General features: G+C 32.5%; 2 protein-coding genes across 3 annotated transcripts in view; one reads left to right on the top strand and one right to left on the bottom strand.

Annotated features, from left to right (window-relative positions):
* LOC124373655 (protein kinase C) overlaps positions 1–3,007 on the bottom strand; it is a 59,031-nt gene extending 56,024 nt beyond the window's left edge. The window contains exon 1 of one of the 2 annotated variants that reach the window (XM_046832010.1): positions 2,489–3,007. In XM_046832010.1, coding sequence (XP_046687966.1) covers positions 2,489–2,836 — 348 coding nt within the window. In that variant the 5' untranslated portion in view covers positions 2,837–3,007. The remainder of the gene's footprint in view (positions 1–2,488) is intronic. The other variant, XM_046832016.1, reaches the window with a different exon arrangement.
* A 6,038-nt stretch (positions 3,008–9,045) lies between these two features.
* Positions 9,046–16,578, top strand: LOC124373645 (iron-sulfur cluster assembly 2 homolog, mitochondrial). The gene is made up of 3 exons (XM_046832000.1): positions 9,046–9,226; positions 13,680–13,868; positions 16,224–16,578. The coding sequence occupies exons 1-3, from the start codon at positions 9,177–9,179 to the stop codon at positions 16,399–16,401; spliced, it is 417 nt and encodes a 138-aa protein (XP_046687956.1). The 5' UTR covers positions 9,046–9,176; the 3' UTR covers positions 16,402–16,578.
* The last annotated feature ends 2,121 nt before the right edge of the window (positions 16,579–18,699 follow it).

Genomic DNA, 18,699 nt, shown 5'->3' with positions numbered 1-18,699 from the left:
ACACTAGAGACACCGAACTTTGTAGATAAGTTATGACATATAAGAGGAAAACTCAATAATATAATTGTATTATTTGCTGGATTATTAACAAAATGGTGCCTGTTAAAACTTTTGAAAGGCAAATAACAAAAATACCAGTATAGTTGTAAAACATTTACGAGATATTAATTGTTTTGCAATTTTTATTACAATTCCATTGATAACTTAATTTTCAACAAAATATTTCATATTTTCCTACCTTATCAGTGTATTTGCCTCCCTATACACTTATACGATACCTTGGTCGCAGCAGTCCTATTCACATAGAGCGAACCTTCATGATCCACCTATCAGGTAATAATTTAATGTTTTTTTACAGTAAGTCCATTCGTTGCGCAAGCACGTACATGTTCACATCGCGCGCGCATGCACGCGCACACACACACATACATGTGTAGTGGAACATGGCTAATTCATCGATCAAAGAACCAATAAAAAATTTAATACTATTTAAAATCTCAAATTATTCAATATTAACTAATAATCTTTATTAATAAATCGTTACCCATTATGAATTACACAAAATTTCAAATTAGGTTATTTAGTTTCTACTGTGACATCTAAAAAAATTTATATAATTTCGGAAACAAATTACCAACTAGCACTTCTGAAGTTCATGTAAGATATTTAATTATTATCCTTTCTTTTCCCTCCTGGTGTTAAGCAGCAAGTAAACAACTCACACTGTTATCAAAAGCATTACTGTCAGATTGTTCAACTACTAATTTCTTTTTCTACATATTTTTTAATTGTTATGGCTTTCTGCAGCTTAGTATTCCTGATTTTTTTCTTTTCTATTTTAACTTTCCAAGCATTTTACTTGTAGAAAACTACAAATACCATAATGTGAGGTAGACAAAGAAATATTTAGACACACAGCCTATTTTTAGATTAGTACTTTTGAAGAATGCCTAACTGTTAACAAGACCCACGTAGCATTTTTCTTTTCTAAGTGAAATTTTAAGAAGTAACTAGAAGAGCAATATTAATTAAATAAAAGTTAGTATTAGTTGACTCTGAAGTTACAAGGCTTATCTTTCTCAAGTAAAACTTTTAGCACTCAGGTAGGGTGATGATCTCTTGGGTAGGCCTGGCAGTAAGGTAGTTACTTAGGTAGGACAAAATTTCAAGACCAAAATAACATTTTTACTGTTATTTTCAAGGATTTTCAGTAATATTTTGGTGAAGATATCAGTATTTTAAGTCTAGAGTAGGAAGAAGAAATCTTCTCTTTCAGGAGGATTTTTCACCCCTACAGGGCAACTTATCTTATTAACTAGATCTCACTGAAACATGTGTGACAACTTGAGACACAAATAAAGCATTTTCGTCATCATTGTAGAATATTTGAAGGCACACTAACATACCACATAGACCTAAATGATTTTACTTTGATTTATTGATAATTTTAAACAATAGCACATAATACATCAGAAAAAGCTGGCATTACCTAATTGTAAATAACAAAATAAGAATGTTTTTGCATTCAATAGTTTAGGTATTTCTGACAATTTAGTTCAAGATGCATTTGCCATGGTGGCCGCTTATTATACTGCAACCCACTGATCAGCAACAAATGGGTAACAGCCTACAGTTTATCAAGATTTAAGGATAAAATTAGAAATATTTACAATTACTAATACAGGCTCTTTCAATGTATTTACATAACAATATTATTTAAAACTAATTTTAAAACTAAATAATATCATTTGTATGGTATTTCAATAATAGCTTCAAATACGACGATCATGTTTCACAGCTGCCAGACATGTTTATCCTTCAAAATAGTAAGATAAATAGCTTAAGTTTTACAGTTTTGTTTTAAATTTCATAAATACACAGAGATAGTTTTTTACTTCATCGTTTAATTAACTATTTAAATTATTATAGATTAAAACTACAGGCTATTATAACATGTAACACATATAACGTAACTTGATTTGATATTTTGGATTTATTGTTCAATAGTGTAAATAATCAAAAATATCAATGTTTACAGCAGGCTAATAATAATCCCAATTTAACCCTATGCCCACTTAACATCAACAAACTAGGGGACTGCACAGGAATCGGATTATGAGTGGGGGATTAAAAAGATGTTCCTTTTTCCAATATGTATACACTACAAGTTTTGAAATCTTTTTAGTTCAAAAGATTGCATGTCCAAAACCTATAGCCTATACTATATAGCCTAACTTATAACTTAAATACAAAATTCTTTTCTGTCATAAGATTAGATTAGTAACTATGAAGTGCCAAATACTCTGGTAAAATAAGATATACAGAAAACACAACACTAAAATTCAGAACTTAAAAATCTGTTCAAAATGTAAAAATACTAAGTTTATATGGCCTATTAGGACATGAGAATAGGAACATTTGGACTGGATGGACAAAAATGGGATAGGCTAAGATTTAAAGTATATTTTAGGCTGCTTATTTTACTTACCCAAAAATCATTTGTATCCTTGTCTTTTTGCAGTAATTCTTCAAAAGTAATACTGCAATTCGCAACAAAATCGTCTGGTGGGATGGCGGCATCATGAAATACTGTCAACTGCAAACTTTCAGCATTCTGAACTTCGTGGCTAAAATTTTCATTCCAAACAGGGTCAAACGTTTTTGGCTTTGTTGAAGACCTATCCAAATGGTTTTCGTCGACATCGATTGATACATACGGATCTATGGGTTGGTCTTCTGGTTTTCCAAACGTCATCATGTTGTGTCGTTTTTGAAAATCTGTAGGTCTCAACCCGCAAGCTTCGCATATTTTCACTCGCACGGTTCCACTAAACATTGGTTTGGCCTGAATTATAACTTAAACACAACTAATCACCAGAACCCTAAGACCACACAAGATACTACACGACGCACAAACCACATAAGGAAACTAATGAAACTTCACCAAAAAACAATATTTCTCTGACGGCCATGAAGGGAGATTATGATAAAACTTCACTGCACCGTAATTAGCAGTCCCAGAATGCCTTTCGCTTCGTGTATTGCAGGGTTCTTTCCTTTAGTTGTTGGAGAGGAGTAAATATTATTTGTGATTGACATATATGAAAGTATTTGAGATATTTTAAACTAAACTTATAAGATCGAAACCAAAACCTCGATCAGTTATACTGAATATATATTATCACTATATCTGCGGATCAAAACAGTATACAATAATTTAAAAATTATAATGTAATATTGATACAGTGTAAGTTTGAATGCATTACATCACAGATCTTGTACTGAAACTGTTTAGGCCATTTTAACAGTTACACGCGTAGAAGTTTCGCTTTGCTCCATGTGCTCAGTTCGCTAAGTCCTTCGACTTGGAGAGCACAACCTGGCGTGGTACAACGAAAAATACTTTTACACTTACTACATTAATTAGCACAATAATTGGATGTCATGAGTGTGCTTTCGTTATTTTATTTTACAAAAGGAAAGCTTTGTATACTTCATTTAATGTAAAAAACAAACTAACTAAAAATAGTAAGAGCCTGCTGCAACATTCAAATTTTGTAAGACTAACCGTGTATAAATTTTTAGATACGCCTAAAAGATTATATGTTTACAAGAAAAAACCTGCTAAAATGATAGAGACAAAGTAAAAGTCAACGTGAAAGAATCCACAAAGTATTACAATTATTTGTACTTGGATATTATCCAGAGGCCTCTATTGTTGGAATACTTTTCTTCATATAAACTTAAAAATCTACCTTTTTAGAACGAACAGGCTTTAATGGTGGAGGCATTGTTGGTGAGATGTGGGACACTATGTCCCTATTTACTTCTTGTTATTACGCAATAAAAGTACCGTAGGTTTGTGTTTTCATAAATATGTTATTAGTAGTACCAAACATAAAGATATGAGCGCTCACGTGATCTGAGCTTGTAGTTTGATACTACTACTCGATAGAAGTTCGGGGTGGCACCGATGGTGAGGGCTACGGTGGTCTTCGGCGTCACCCCGCACTTCTGGCGAAAAAAGAAAAACGTCACGAGATAGTACCTCCTAAATTCGGATAGGGTACGATAAGCGGACCCGGTTTTTTTATATCGAAGAATGTAATCATCGATACCTAATATTCGCATCTCAAATCCTAGACTATCAATCGATATAAAAGTATCTATAGTCCTCAATAACAAACATGTTTTAAATTAAAATGTGAATTTAATATTAAACAGTGATCAAACAAATTATTACAACCAAAATTAGGAAAACTGAAGAGGACCATATTTGCTCCTCTCACAGTTACATTTGTTTCTTTCCCAGAAGTTTCACATAATGGGTATTTTGGTACGAGTTTCACATGTTGAAACCACGAAAAACTTGTCATAATCTTTCAAAGCAATGTCGAGTAGTTTTCTAAAATTGACTGCCATTGTAATAATCAAAATGTTACTTATGTAAAATTGAAAAATTACCTTACGTGTATTATTTGAAAGTGTTTCCAGCTGTTAATATAAATTATTTACGTTAATTATTGTTCAAAATAATCAATTAGTATCGATGGTTATAATTAAGTAATATCGTTTACCAGTTTCATTTTAAAAAAAGTACTGGTTCCGACTTAATTTTGTTTCCCGTTTTAATTTATTATCACCCGGAGATATTAATTTTATAGTAAAAAACATTATGGTTGCCTGTAAAGTCGGTTTTACGGGCGAAGATTTTACGTGACAACGTCTTTTTCTCGGTAGAATATTTATTGATATGAATATTATTGCACAATAGGAACAAGGAATTGAATGAAAATAAGAATTGCACAAATTTTAACTATAGAAATATATTTTGTTTACTAAAACATTGTACATAATTTGAAATTAATTAAAATTTGTTATTGTAAATGGTAAAGTTGAATAAAACATTTACTAAAATTGGAATTTGAAATTCTTGCTAAACACAGTTAAATTCTAACTCCGCGCGTGGTGATTGGTCGGTTTAGTTCGTTTGTTTGGTCGCACTGTTATGACAGGTAGAGGTTATAATTTGTTATTTTAAATGTTTGACTAGCAATACGCGCTGTTTCTTCTCAATCGACTGAATTACGATTGATTGCAGAGTGATTTAAACTAATAATTTACTTAACACTATCAACATTAATTTGTCAATAGTATGACATAACCTATAAACTCAGTTTCTCAACTTTTGTGTCAATCTAACAATTAATCAATCAATCATAGTTTACGATAGTGAAATATCAGTGTACAATTATTTACCTTTATTGTTGTAGTTGTTGTAAATGACGAATCTAAGCACTCCACATTTTCACGAATAAACATAGTTATCTGCTTTATCCCGTGCGGCGGACCCACAGTTATCTGCTTTATCCCTTGCGGATCCCGTGCGGCGGACCCACTGGACGGGCATCGTAACGTTACCGGGCGTTACACTTTTTCATGAGCGACTCCGAGCCGCAACCTAATTTAAGACGTTGTCACGTCAAAAACTAGATCCGCTTATCGTACCCTACCCCTAAACTCTAGCCCAGATCACGTTAGTGCTCGTAAAAGTCGACTCTTTTTATATTTATGATATGTACGTATGTATATCCTAAATACAAATAGAAGATAGGAACAGAGTGGCCTCCTTCTCTCCAACATACCGTTATTTCGAGAGGCAGAAATCAAGAAGTGCTCGTCATAGTGACAATTTTCACAGTACGTCAAATAAAGTATCTTTAAGTACTTTTTAAGTCCTGGTAAAAAACTGTAAGAAATTAAAATATTGGCCTCCGGATGATACCAGAATATCCTATTTTTGAGTGATCAAGGAAACGTGCAATAGAAGAACTAGATGGTTAGTATTATGTATTTATAGAGTTGCAACATTTAATTCCTGAACACCAACTTGGGTTAGAAAAGCAGCACTATACGGTATAATAGTTGCAGAGAACAGTGCATTTTATATGACACACTGTTTAGCAAATAAACAGTTTTGTAATGTTCAGATAAATTGTCATTACAATCGGTTGAATAGTTTACACATGAAAAGAAAACCAAACAAAGACACTTCCGCATTTATAATACTATTAAGATTAAGATATTTAGAATAAAAAAGCTTCAACTAGATTGATAAATAATACTGCTATGGTTATTTGGATACATTCAAATTGTCTTTAGAAAATTAATGAAATGTATACGAAATCCTTTTAAAACCTATACGTACCTGTGGTATTTAATTGTGGGAAATAGCCTGTACATTGAAATTGTTGGCGCGCTCCCTGGAATGTATTAAATAAGAGTCTGCACAAAGATTTGAATGTTACGATAATAACAAAAAATAAGACAATTCAGTTTAAGGCTTCAACGCAATGAGAATTTGCCCAAACAATTTGATCATAAAGCATTTGTGTGGCCGTAAACATAGTTAGTGACTTCTAAGGCCAAACTTCCTTGAAGTCCCAAACTTTATAATCTTTATGTTTTCAAGAGGTGGTGAACTAGTGTTATTATTGCAAGGCCTGTTTAGCGTCTTGCTCACGCTAATGTGTATGTTCATAATTTGTATCTAACCTTCTGTATATTTCTGGAACTGACTGTAAAGTTAACGCCATTTTTGCAACCATGCAGGAATAATTACAACAGCAATGTAAATAATAACAGTAACAATATTATATATAACTAACGACCATAACAATAGAATATGTAAAAACAATTACATTAGAATATGTATCAACAATAACAAATAATGTGGCACAAAAAGAGCAGTGCTCGTATTATTATGCAAATTAAAGAGGAGTTTGTTCGATACAATCAAGCAGAGAGAACGACAAAAACTACAACATAAATAACCATATAACACCAATAACAGAAAATGTTGATTAATATATGTACGTGTGTGATCACTGAGTGCATATGTGTATATTTGAGTCAATATTGAGTAGAGTTAAATACTTAACAGGTTGGCAATGTATAGGTCAATTTCAATTATTTTCATAACACTTTCACTGTCATTGAAAGTCAGTCTCGACGCTGACGGCATTCTTAATCTTTATGCTTCGAGCTGGTATCGAGCTGTTTAGGATGTATGTATTGGGTCCGACTGTGTTCTTTTTAAGACGAGTCTCGAGTAACAGGAACCCCGGTGTTAACACAATGATGTTCCGTGTTCCTGTTTCTCGTTGCTTCAATAGGTTGGTTGAGTTCACTTTGTAACTACGCAGCTTTTGAAGAAAGATTAAGTCGTAGAGAAGGAGTACTGAAGAGGTGCTTGACTTCATAAATGGGGCCGTCGAGGTATATGTCTAGTCTCGGTCCCAACGGGCGTATAAAACAAATTTGGTAGCTTTGACGCTTTTAGCAGGATTCCTTGTATGGAGATATGGAAACCACATAATACACCCATTTTCTAAGACATACATTGTGAAAAGAAGTACATTATCTTGAGCACCTAAATTTCAAAATAAGCTATAGATATTCTAAAGATGTATCTAAAAGCGTGTTGTTGGCACTATTAAATATGGGGATAATTTGGTTGCGTTAAGTGAGGTTGGAATTCAATAACAGTAAAAAATCTCCTCTGTTACAGTTTAATTAAGATTATTACCATCAATACGGGTGTCATAAATAATGGAGCTGTTGCAACTGGTGATGGTGATTACAGAGGTTTCAAATTAGTTCAGCTTCAAGTACGTGAATGTTGACTCAAAATGTGCACCTACTGAGACAATGAGAATACCTCTTCACCTATATTACACCAAATTTTGTAGTCTAGGTGTCTCTGATGTCCGGACGATGTAAAGAGTACATTTTGAGCTTCTTCGTCGCCGACTTGTTTTGGATCACTTGAGAAGTCAAGCCTGTGACCGCGTCAGATTTTAGGCGCTGCACTTAAAGGAAGGTTACCTGGAACTAAACTTAATATTCATATCGAACTAACACTTCCTACAATAGCTACGTTATATAGGACTAAAGCAGATTACCGTCGTCCAAGAACTTGACCTTCGATAAAAGCTTGAATTCATTCATATGCACTAGTACATTTGTAAAAATCTTAAAGTTAATGTCTTTAATAAAATTCAAGAACAGAACTAGTCCAATGTGTGAGCCTTGTAGGACAATATGCATGCAGCAAATGTGTCAGAAGTACCGGTAGCCCAAGCAAGTTAACAGTCAAACGTCTGGCTGCAAGGTAAGACTCAACCCAGCCATGTTGCTACCCAATGACTTCATAACACTCCAGTTTGGCTAGAGGATAAGGATTGCTAATGCGGTCGAATGACAGAGAAATGTAAATAAATGTTGTTCTACCTGGACTTTCTTATTACAGCAGTAAGCTATAAGACGTTGGTATAGAATATAATTAGTTGTTGTTACTCTCCCCTCGAAAAATTTATGTTGATCCTCGATTATGATATTCTTAAGGGCATGTGAAATAATCTCTCAAACAAGAATTTCAAAAATATCTAATGTTGGCTGTATTACAATAGAGTGGTATTAGGAGACCCCCTCAGGGTTTCCCGACATATAAGCATAACAAAGCCCTTCTTGAGACATTAGGAAAAGCACTACTATCAAGTAGGTCATTAAATAGGATGATGAGTTTAGGGGCACAGTGCTGGAACATTGTCTGACCCACAGCCTTTAGATCTATCCAACCCGTCGAATCTCCTTCACACCTACGCCATTTCATACACTTAGAGATGGGAAGCAAGTTAAAAGATTACAGCCGAAACCGGCTAATCACCAGATCTAGTTGTGAGATTATACACTGATTTGGGTAACAACTATGAAGATTGCGTTAAAAGACCAAGTAAACTTGCTAGTAGTTTATTTATAAGTAATAATAACAAACTCCAGTATTTTTTATTACTAATTATCAAAACCGTACAAGTCTTAGGCATAAATATTATAGTAGTAGCACTGGTAGTACTTTTTATCTGATCACCAATAAACCTGTGAGCAATGAAACTGCATGGCCTGTTGAATTTTAGCCTGCCTAGTACGTTAGTAAGAAAACAAAAATACTGTAGTAGCCGATGGGATACGACACAGATACCCTTATTTCAATTATTTTTTTAAAGACAGCTGTTGGATCTGTTAAAATCTGAAAGTAACCATTTGTTTACACTAAATTACTCATTATAGTTCAGAACTCAAGTTAAATTTATAAAAGTTGTTATAAATTAGTATCAATGTTTGGCCGATCGCGATTCGCTAATATATTTAGACCGAATTATATGAGGTAAGTTACATAAAGTCTTAATTTTACAAACCATGTCCCAATTAAACATTTAGGCTATATCCTATAATTTTCAAAACCGAAATAGGCTATAGGTTTATTGTATTGTAAGACTGTACTAGAAGATTGGCATAGTGCTAATCTCAGTATTTAGTTAGCAAAACACAGTAGTAATTTTCACTTTTACAAAGTGTTAACCAAGATATGTACAGAGGTACTTGTTTACAATGCTTCTTCCCATTGTTTGTTGATTTTTCAAATTGGTGTGTACTACTCCAAGTAGCCATAGAAACTCGTAGGGCTTTAACCCTAGAACACTACCGTGTTTTGATATACCTTTGTTACTACCGATACGTAAATTTTACGTAGCATGTTTATTTTTGTTTTTTAGGTTATGTAAAGGTTTATTTTCATGCCTGTGTATTTTCTTGCCTATGTGTTTAAGCGTGTGTGCGGGTGTGTAATGCATGCATGTGTGATACATGGTGTTTTCCTAACCTTATCTTCATATCTACAATGCCATAGAAACTCATCCTTTCGAAAAAGCCTACAAATTGTCTACTAACTCCAAGACTTTTATTTACCAAAAAACAAAATAAAATAGGTATAGTTACTTAGTTTACTATACACACTTATACGTAAAATATATGTATTTTTTTATAAAGCAATAGGCTACTACCGCTACGTAAAATTGACGCACAGCCTAAATAAAAATCAATATTAAGATAAGAAAAAGAACTACACACACCCTTACACTTCGGAGGACGAACGACCATTGATCAGTAGAAGCACTGTCCAAAGCTTAAACCGGAAGGTTCCAAGGGGGGGACAGTAGGTATGACTATAAACATGACGCATCTACGTAAGACTTACGCACGGTAGTGTTCTAGGGTTAATGGTAGGCCCATTTTGGCCAATTTACAGGTGTTTTTCCAAACTCTGTTGATTGTTAAAAAGTTATTATTGTTAAAAATGTTCATTTAGGGTATAATAATTATATTATATTAACTAAGATATATTCAACAAATAGTTATGGATTTGAATAATAACTGGAACCATCTGTACCAACTGGACACACCTTTTTATATTCTAAACACAATTTGTTTTATACTAATAAAAAAAGATGGTTATATTATAAAACTATGCAAAATAACACTAAAAAATAATGTACTGTGTCTTTTTCGGTTTGAAGATGTTTGTTACATTTTCTCTATTATTTTAAATGACATTTTTCATGTTACCAGTCTTAATGTTTTGTTTGATTAATGGTTATGGTTTTTAAAATTAATTATGACATCACGTAATTGTTTAAACTAGTTCTATCACTTTAAAACTTCTGACAGTATTTGATATATGTTGATATAGGGAGACTTTAATAAGCGGCCTACACTCGTTATTTGATTGCTATTATACAACAATTAGATATATCCAACTTCATTATATTAAAATCGTACACTATAAGACTTAAAATAAATTACTGTAACAAGAAAAATCTTGTACATTATAATTTTAAAAACGTAAATTAAAAAATAACATTACATAAGAACAAAACCAACTACAGCCTAGACTTAGATATCAAAGAAACCTTACAATATTTATAACTAGCCCAGCTTGATATTAATGAGTAACAGCTTTTGTTAAATGGAGGACAGAATTCTCCCCATGTGTTCATGTTGTTAGTCAAACCCACATGTTGAAGCCATTTAAACAAATCTCGTCACTTAAGAAAAATATCTCGCATATTTTCCTTATATTTATCGCCATTTTCGAAGTCTTAAAATATTAGTTACTTCTTGTTGTTTATTGTTTATCCTACATTAAAATTACTTTAATTAATAAGTTTTAATCATATGCTAACTTAAATAAATTGTAATATTGAATTATTCCTTCGAATAAAAACAATCAAACCATTCGGTAATAGCAATTGATTAACAAGTGTAGGCCGCTTATTAAAGTCTACCCGTTGATATTGCTTGGTAGTTCTATTATTCAATATATAAAGTATCGATGATTGTAATCAGCGATACAAAAACCAGGTCTGCTTAGCGTACTCTGCCCTACATTTATTATATGTAGACCTATACTGTATATTATTTTTTGCCAAAGTATGAAGAATTTTTTTTATGAACTGAAAAAAAATATTGGGTATCAGTGAAATTACCGGCTAGAGTTTGCCAATTAAAATATCTATGTTACTAATGTTTTCTGTTTGTCCTGAACAAAATTATATATGGTTTTAGGGAGTTGGAATCACAAATAAGTATGTTTTTTAGTTATTGAAATGGTAGTGTTATTTGGTGTAATTTACTGTGCTACTTGTTATCTCTGGCAGATAGCTTACCTGAATGTTCTGTGGCGAGAACAGCACGGACAACCATCTCATGCAGTAGACTTCACTACCTTGTGGATAACGATGGTGTCCATTATTCTACCACAGCATGTTTTTTCGAATACCGCCAATTAGTTTTGAAAGTTATTTATATGTTTGAGTGTGGATTATGTGATTAGTTAAAGTATTAGGAAATTAATTTTTACCCTGGATTGGTTCTGCCCTTCACAAAAACACGGGATAACAACTCACTTCTGTAAGTGCTGTTCTCGAGCGATGCGTGGAGATCATCAAGGACAATTGTGCAAGGAATACAAAAAATAAAATAATAATAAAACCATGTGCCTAATATTACATTTGAAAGTAACAATAAAGTTCATTTTATCATTGAACAATTGTTAAAAATATTATGTCTTAAATTAGTCTGAAAGCGAAGTGAGAATATGAGTTCGTCGTGTAACCATATGTTATAAATTTTTAAATTGAGAAAAAAATATTTGTATCAAAATTTATCAGGTGGTTTGTCAGTAGATTGCACTGTACATACGGTATTAAGAAGTTAGGTTTTTTACACCATTTATTCGTTTGTAGAAAGTTTGGTTGAATTTGTTTACATTATTCTTAATTTACTTATATCCACACTAGTACCAAGATTCATGTTATTAACCCTAGAACTGTGGAAAAGTCGTCTTAAGACGTTTTAAGATTTGTAGATCTGTATTGTGGCAAAAACGTTGAGACTTCTTTAGACCAATTATGTAATTGCATTGTTAGCTTACATGACATAACGATGATATTGATACCAATTGATTTAGTAGCTTCTAATATGTATATTTTGTATCTGTACATGTGACAATAATGACCATAGTAAATATTTGACCAATTAAGTCAATGACAAAACATAATTTTCAAAATACCGCAGCTATTCAGCTGTTTGACATAAAACAGACTGCAAATTATTATTCGATGTAGATCCTACCGCAAATTAGACAGTTTATCAACCTTGTCTACAATTTGTGTTCATAGATTTTATGAATTTGTTAGCCATTTAATGAAATTATAGCACGTCAAACGTAAAAAACTCATCTTTAATAGTAAATATTTGCTTTTAAGCAAGTTATGGTACAAACTAAGAAATTTACAGTTTGGAGATCTGGTTTATTAAATTGTTCATGTAAAAATTCATATGAAACAATCAAATTTTTGTCTTAATTACCATTGTAATGGTTTCACTCCAGCATGGATTCCATACTAAACTGAGCCTGAGCATAACAAAGTTAAATCAACTAAAACAAAGTAATCATGAATACACATTTAATCTTAAAAAATCCATGTCTTCAGACAAAAACAATTATACTATACTATATCACTTGATAAAGTTTCTGGCATATAATCTATCGCAAAAACTTGCGCAACAATTAATATTTTGATAAAAAAAATAGCAACTACTTTTTTATAGTTATATGAAAATTAGGGGTTGTTGATGTTCACACAAAAGAAAATCTTAGTTCCACATTTTCTCCTATCTCAGTGACTAACTGAACAATTCTCTGTAACTGATCTCTGGTCATTTGTCTACGATCTTCAAGTCATATCTGTTACCATAATATACTATACAATAATAGGTTATACTATTCAAGCTACTATAACAAATAAATTAAGTACCAAAAATCTACTTATTTACAAAATTTTCTTCTTCAATCCAGCTCAGCCACAATGACATGTGATGTCCAAATGGAGTTTATTATTAGAAAATTACCTGTCTGGTTATTTTATAACCATACCTCATCATAGGTAAAAATTAACACACATTATTTCTAGTGACAAACCGTTATGAATTATTATTGTGGCTTATTTTGATAATTAATCCATACAATTTCAAAGATCTGCTTTATGTGCCTATACAAAAGTTTATGCTAAAATATGAAAGTCAGCCTGTCACTCAAGTGGTTATGTCTTAAATATTGTACATAATAATAACCCACACATTGAGTGATACGGTCATAATTTCATTTACACTGTCATGCTACATTGCTTATTGAATGTGGCACTCAAGAGCTTAGAATTATATTAGTAAACTTTTAAAAAGCAATTTTTAAGATTTCTTTCTCTTTGAATTTATTTCAGAATATTCAATTATGCAGAGCTTGCTACAAAGGAATCACATGGAGAATTAGTAATTACAGATGCTTGTGCTCAGCGGTTGAAGGAGATAGTTGACGATGGTAGTGCACTGAGAGTGGTTGTAGAGGGAGGAGGCTGCTCCGGGTTTCAGTACAAATTTGAACTTGACAAGAATACAACTGAGGAAGACAAGTAAGATTACTATTTTATTACGCTAAATTGTAACTATAAATATCAATAGTAATTAATATAAAATAAAATGAGTTTGGCTAGATATGGAACAAAGTAGATTTTATTTAATTATTTTTCGTGTCTTAAAACTGTGTTCGTTCTTCACCAAAATCTTCTCCAGATCTCCAGAAAAAATAGACAAAGGGATTGAACAGAATGACCTTGGATCTGCATAACTAGCCTTTCCAGGCTTGGGTACAAAGATGACAACCTCCTGGAATAAGTCTGATGGCCAGACTGGCCTGCAACATTATACATATCACAGGGAGTAGAATGTCTATCCCTCTCTAAAGACATATGAGGCTGACATTATCTGCACTCAGAGACTTCAGATATGTGTATATTGCCTACCTAATCTTGCTGTAATTGACAATGCGGCTGGCTTTCATTTATCCTGTCCACCTTTCATTATGACAGCTGTAGAACAGTAAGCCACAATGGAATAAGGGAGCTAACTGTGTATTCACCAAAAGTTTTATCACTTACTGTGGATCAGAGAGGGTCTCACGCAAAGGCCTCCTCAAGCATTCTTGTGAGATGGATTTCTCTCTAGCTAGAAAATTATGAATCACGCAGGTCTCTTATATGTCTTCACTGTCATCATAAAATTTTTTCTATGATAGCCTTTTAGACATCCTTACAACTTTTTTATATTGGTTCAATATCTTGTGATAGGTAATCCAGACACCACTCACCTTAGCTCTTCTGAAGAGGATCCTGACCTTTTCCCTCATAGAAGCAATGTCAGGAGTCTACCGGGTCATTTCTTTATGTTTTCCGAACGACAAGTGACAGCTCTATTCAAATTAGGACACTAAGGCCCCTCTGACATCATAAATCATGTCCAGGCCCCAGTGTAGTGTGATAAGATATTTTAAATTTTATTCCTCAGTGTATCAGCACACAATCCCTAGCCAGTTCTTCTGGGATCCCTAATTGTGAGCACATCATGAAAAACATTAATTACTCTGAAAAATAGATTCTTTGTGTTCAGAGAGATTTTTCAGAGAAGACATGCCAATGATGTGCTCAATTAAGCATTCCTCTTGAGTACAAGGAAAAGTCTGTCATAGATGTAAATGTGTGGTTTGCAAAAATGCAGTTTCCACATTTGCAATTAAGAGAATTGCACGATTTCTTAATTTTTAAGTTAAATTTATTTTTTAGATATCCCCATGGAAAACATGGAAAAACATTGAAAAAATATTGAACATTTTTTGTGCAAAATTGTGAAGCCTAAATGATTTTCTCGTTATACTTAGATGTTTAATGTGAAAAAAGTGATTATGGTTTTTTGCAATTATAATTGAAAAAATCGATGGCAAATAAAAAAGTCCGGAAATAAGCTGAGTTTGTTACAACATATCAAACTCATATATTGCTTATTAGCTAAACCAATTTTAGAAATAGTTAACATCCTGATAAATATTTATATTTTCTAGTAATAAACAAAAATTATATTTGTTTCAGTAAATATTTTAAACACTGTAAAGTGTTACAATGATTTAAATCGTATCTTTGTACAGTTTATGCAGAGATATTTAGTAATTATTTTGTTTGTTTTGCTTAATAAATTGAGTGACCTTTTTCATACAATCTGTTTCCATTATATGAGTTGGGTTGTATAAGAAATGCCACTTGAAGTAGTCATATTATTGTTCTTTAAGTAAGAAAACTAGTTAAAAAGCTTCAAATAAAACAATTGATTTACAGCATATTATTTTGGGCAGTGACAGGGAAGGTAGGACTTAGAGCCTTACACTTCTTTATATTAAACAGCAATAAACAAGTATATTTCCTAGAGAAATAATCATTATTATTGACTTAAAAATGCTCTATTTTTGTAAACTGAAATGAGACATTTTATTTCTTTAATTATAGAAAGAGTTAGATAAGATAAACCAGAAATTTAGATTCAGGGATTATCTCATTCAATTAGATCTCATTATAGATTATCACTAACGTAAAAGCTCATTATTTATGACTATTTTTCATTTGAGAAGATTGAAATTTTACAACACTCAGTAGAAGTTTAAAAACAATTGCAGAAGTTGTCTTTCAGCCAAAGTTATTTCTTAGTAAAATATACACAAAATCAAACTATAGTATGTTATTGCAAGATTGTAATAAAATATAATTAGTTAAAGACATTTATCATTTACTATAGGTACCAAAATACTAGTCAAATTTATATTTTATTGAACTGTATAGGAAAATAACCTTACGCAAATAATAACGTAACCAGGGAATGACTTCTTCATTTTTTAGGTGTTTTTTGTTCTCTAATAATCAAACTAACAAGTTCCATTTTCACAGGATATTTGAGAAAAATGGTGCACGAATCATTATAGACACAACATCTTTGGAATACATCAAAGGTTCAACCATTGATTATCAACAGGAATTGATAAAGGCATCCTTTAGGGTGGTGAACAACCCGATGGCAGAACAAGGATGTTCCTGCGGAGCCTCTTTCTCTATTAAAGTAGACTGAAATGAGTTGAAGTAATTTTTAGTTATGTTATTGTGAATAAACTTGTGTGATAAGTATGTGATATTAGTTTAAATTTTTATGTGTAAATGTTATGAGTGAAAGTAGTTTTGTTTCCTAGTCAAAAATCTGTAAATTATTAATAAATATATTTAATAATTACATGATTTTAAGTTTAAAGATTTGTAGCTTTAATAAAACATAAAATATCAGCATTACTGTCCCAAAATAAGATGACTAAATAAACTAACATCAAGTCATGCAGAATTTAAGTTTAACCCTTCAACTGGCAAAAACCCCATATCAGACGTTTTAGTTATATTCTAGATGGAAGTGCCCGATATCGAGTCTTTTAACATGGCCTATGTTTATTTTGTCTTAAGTGTTGTTTATTTTCATGTTGTATTACATATCTATATGCTTTATAACCTTGGAACTATTTCTTATGTTCTCACGTACTGCACCAGCTGCAACGAATAAACTGGTACACAAGAGCTTTTTATATTCTACCAATCAGATGTTCTTATTTACGAGTAGTAACTGTCGTGTTTTGGTCTTACAGATGATTACATTACAACAATTGATCATAACTTCACGATCGCTGTAGTAAAATTTGAGAACTTTTTAGTTACATTTATTTTTTACTATTATAAGCTAAAAGTGAAATTATTTGAATTATTTTACTTCTTATATATAATAATAAAATTAATAGAAGGCTAAGGTACAAACACTTAAAAACACTCCGCCACTGGGATGAATTTGACTGCCATTTCCAGGGTTAAGGAACTAATGCACGTGCACGGCTAAGATAATAACGTTTCGTCCTTTTCAGTTACCTCTACTAGATAGTCTAGAAACATTTTCACTGAGCATGTCAAGCAATAGTAAAGAGGTTGCAAGCGATGTCATTTTATTATTATCATAAAAAGAAATAAATCAAACTCATTAAATTGCAATATTCTATACAGTATAACAACATTGTTTTTCTTAGTTACAATTGGGTACATTTCTTCTAGCATGTGGGGCAACTTTCAATTGTAGCCAAAAAAATCCTCAATGTAATAGTAATTCAGACTAGTCTCTGCATGTAAATCATAACTGCTCTTCTAACCATTAAAAATACAGCCAAATCACATTTTCTTATCTTAACAAACATATCAAACACTAAAAAAAAATCACAGGTGGTAAAAGTTGAAGTAGTATTGTATTATAAAAAGTCTAACAAGTAACGTGATCACTTGTTAGATTTACACTAACGGGAGGTGCATGCCCTTCTTCTTTACACCATCTCTACCCCTTCTCTCTGCCATGTGTTCAACCATACTCCTTCCCCCACAGAAACTTTTCGGAAAGGCAATGAAAAAGTCTCAGAATTATAGAAATAAACAAATTATAGTTTTTATTGACAAAAATGTCAGATTTGTCTGACAAAACTCAAGATTTAATAAATGCTTGTAGAAAGGGGCAGCCTAAAGAAAACTGGAATATTTTTCAGAACCTACATATTTTACTTCTATAGAAAACAACCTTGTCCTGTACCTCACATGGAAAAACATATTGTATGGGATTACGTCAAGTTAGTAAGGTGCGTGAGGTAGCAGCACTGTTATATTTTGCCAAAAATGGCTAACAAATAGCCATATGTTGATAGCAGTCAGAACTTACGTAAGCTAGCCTTTGAAGACTGTAGCCTCTTGGCAGCTATTTTTTTTTTCTACTTACGGCCACCACACTAATGCAGCATATATGAGACCATTGGTTTTATAATGGTGTCATATACGAGTACTCAATAATTTTGGGTTTCAATCCAAAGAGTCTTTTGCAGGCTACAAGGGTCTTTGTCGCTTCAGATATTGAGTTCTTATTATGTGGGTCCTAAGTCAACCTCTCATCCAGGGTTATTCCCAGATATTTGACTTCTTTGGAGTGTTTGTCCTCATACATTCCAGGACAATTTGTGCTAGCTGAAACTTTCTTTTCCTGGTAAAAGTTATCATTTGATTTAGATGGGTTAATCCGTAGACCTTCCCCATGACACCAGTTGCTTATAAAATATATGGCTTCTTGAGTGAGGCGTTCCAGCATGCCTTTGTTTTTCCCTTTGCATAAGCACCATGTCGTTGCATAGCATTGTAGACATTCCCCTCTTTTTTGCTTTGGTTAGGAGGTCATCGACCACCATCATCCATAAAAGGGAAGACAGAACTTCTCCTTGACACAGCCTTTCTGGGCTGTGATAGTGACCGATTGATTCATCTCCTATCTTTACTTTAACTTTTCTGCTTTTTAGGAGGGCTACTA

The sequence above is a fragment of the Homalodisca vitripennis genome, chromosome 1 (assembly GCF_021130785.1).
Source record: "Homalodisca vitripennis isolate AUS2020 chromosome 1, UT_GWSS_2.1, whole genome shotgun sequence".
Taxonomy (NCBI): domain Eukaryota; kingdom Metazoa; phylum Arthropoda; class Insecta; order Hemiptera; family Cicadellidae; genus Homalodisca; species Homalodisca vitripennis.
The sequence above is the reverse complement of the archived record's forward strand: the minus strand, read 5'-3'. Positions and strand labels throughout refer to the sequence as shown.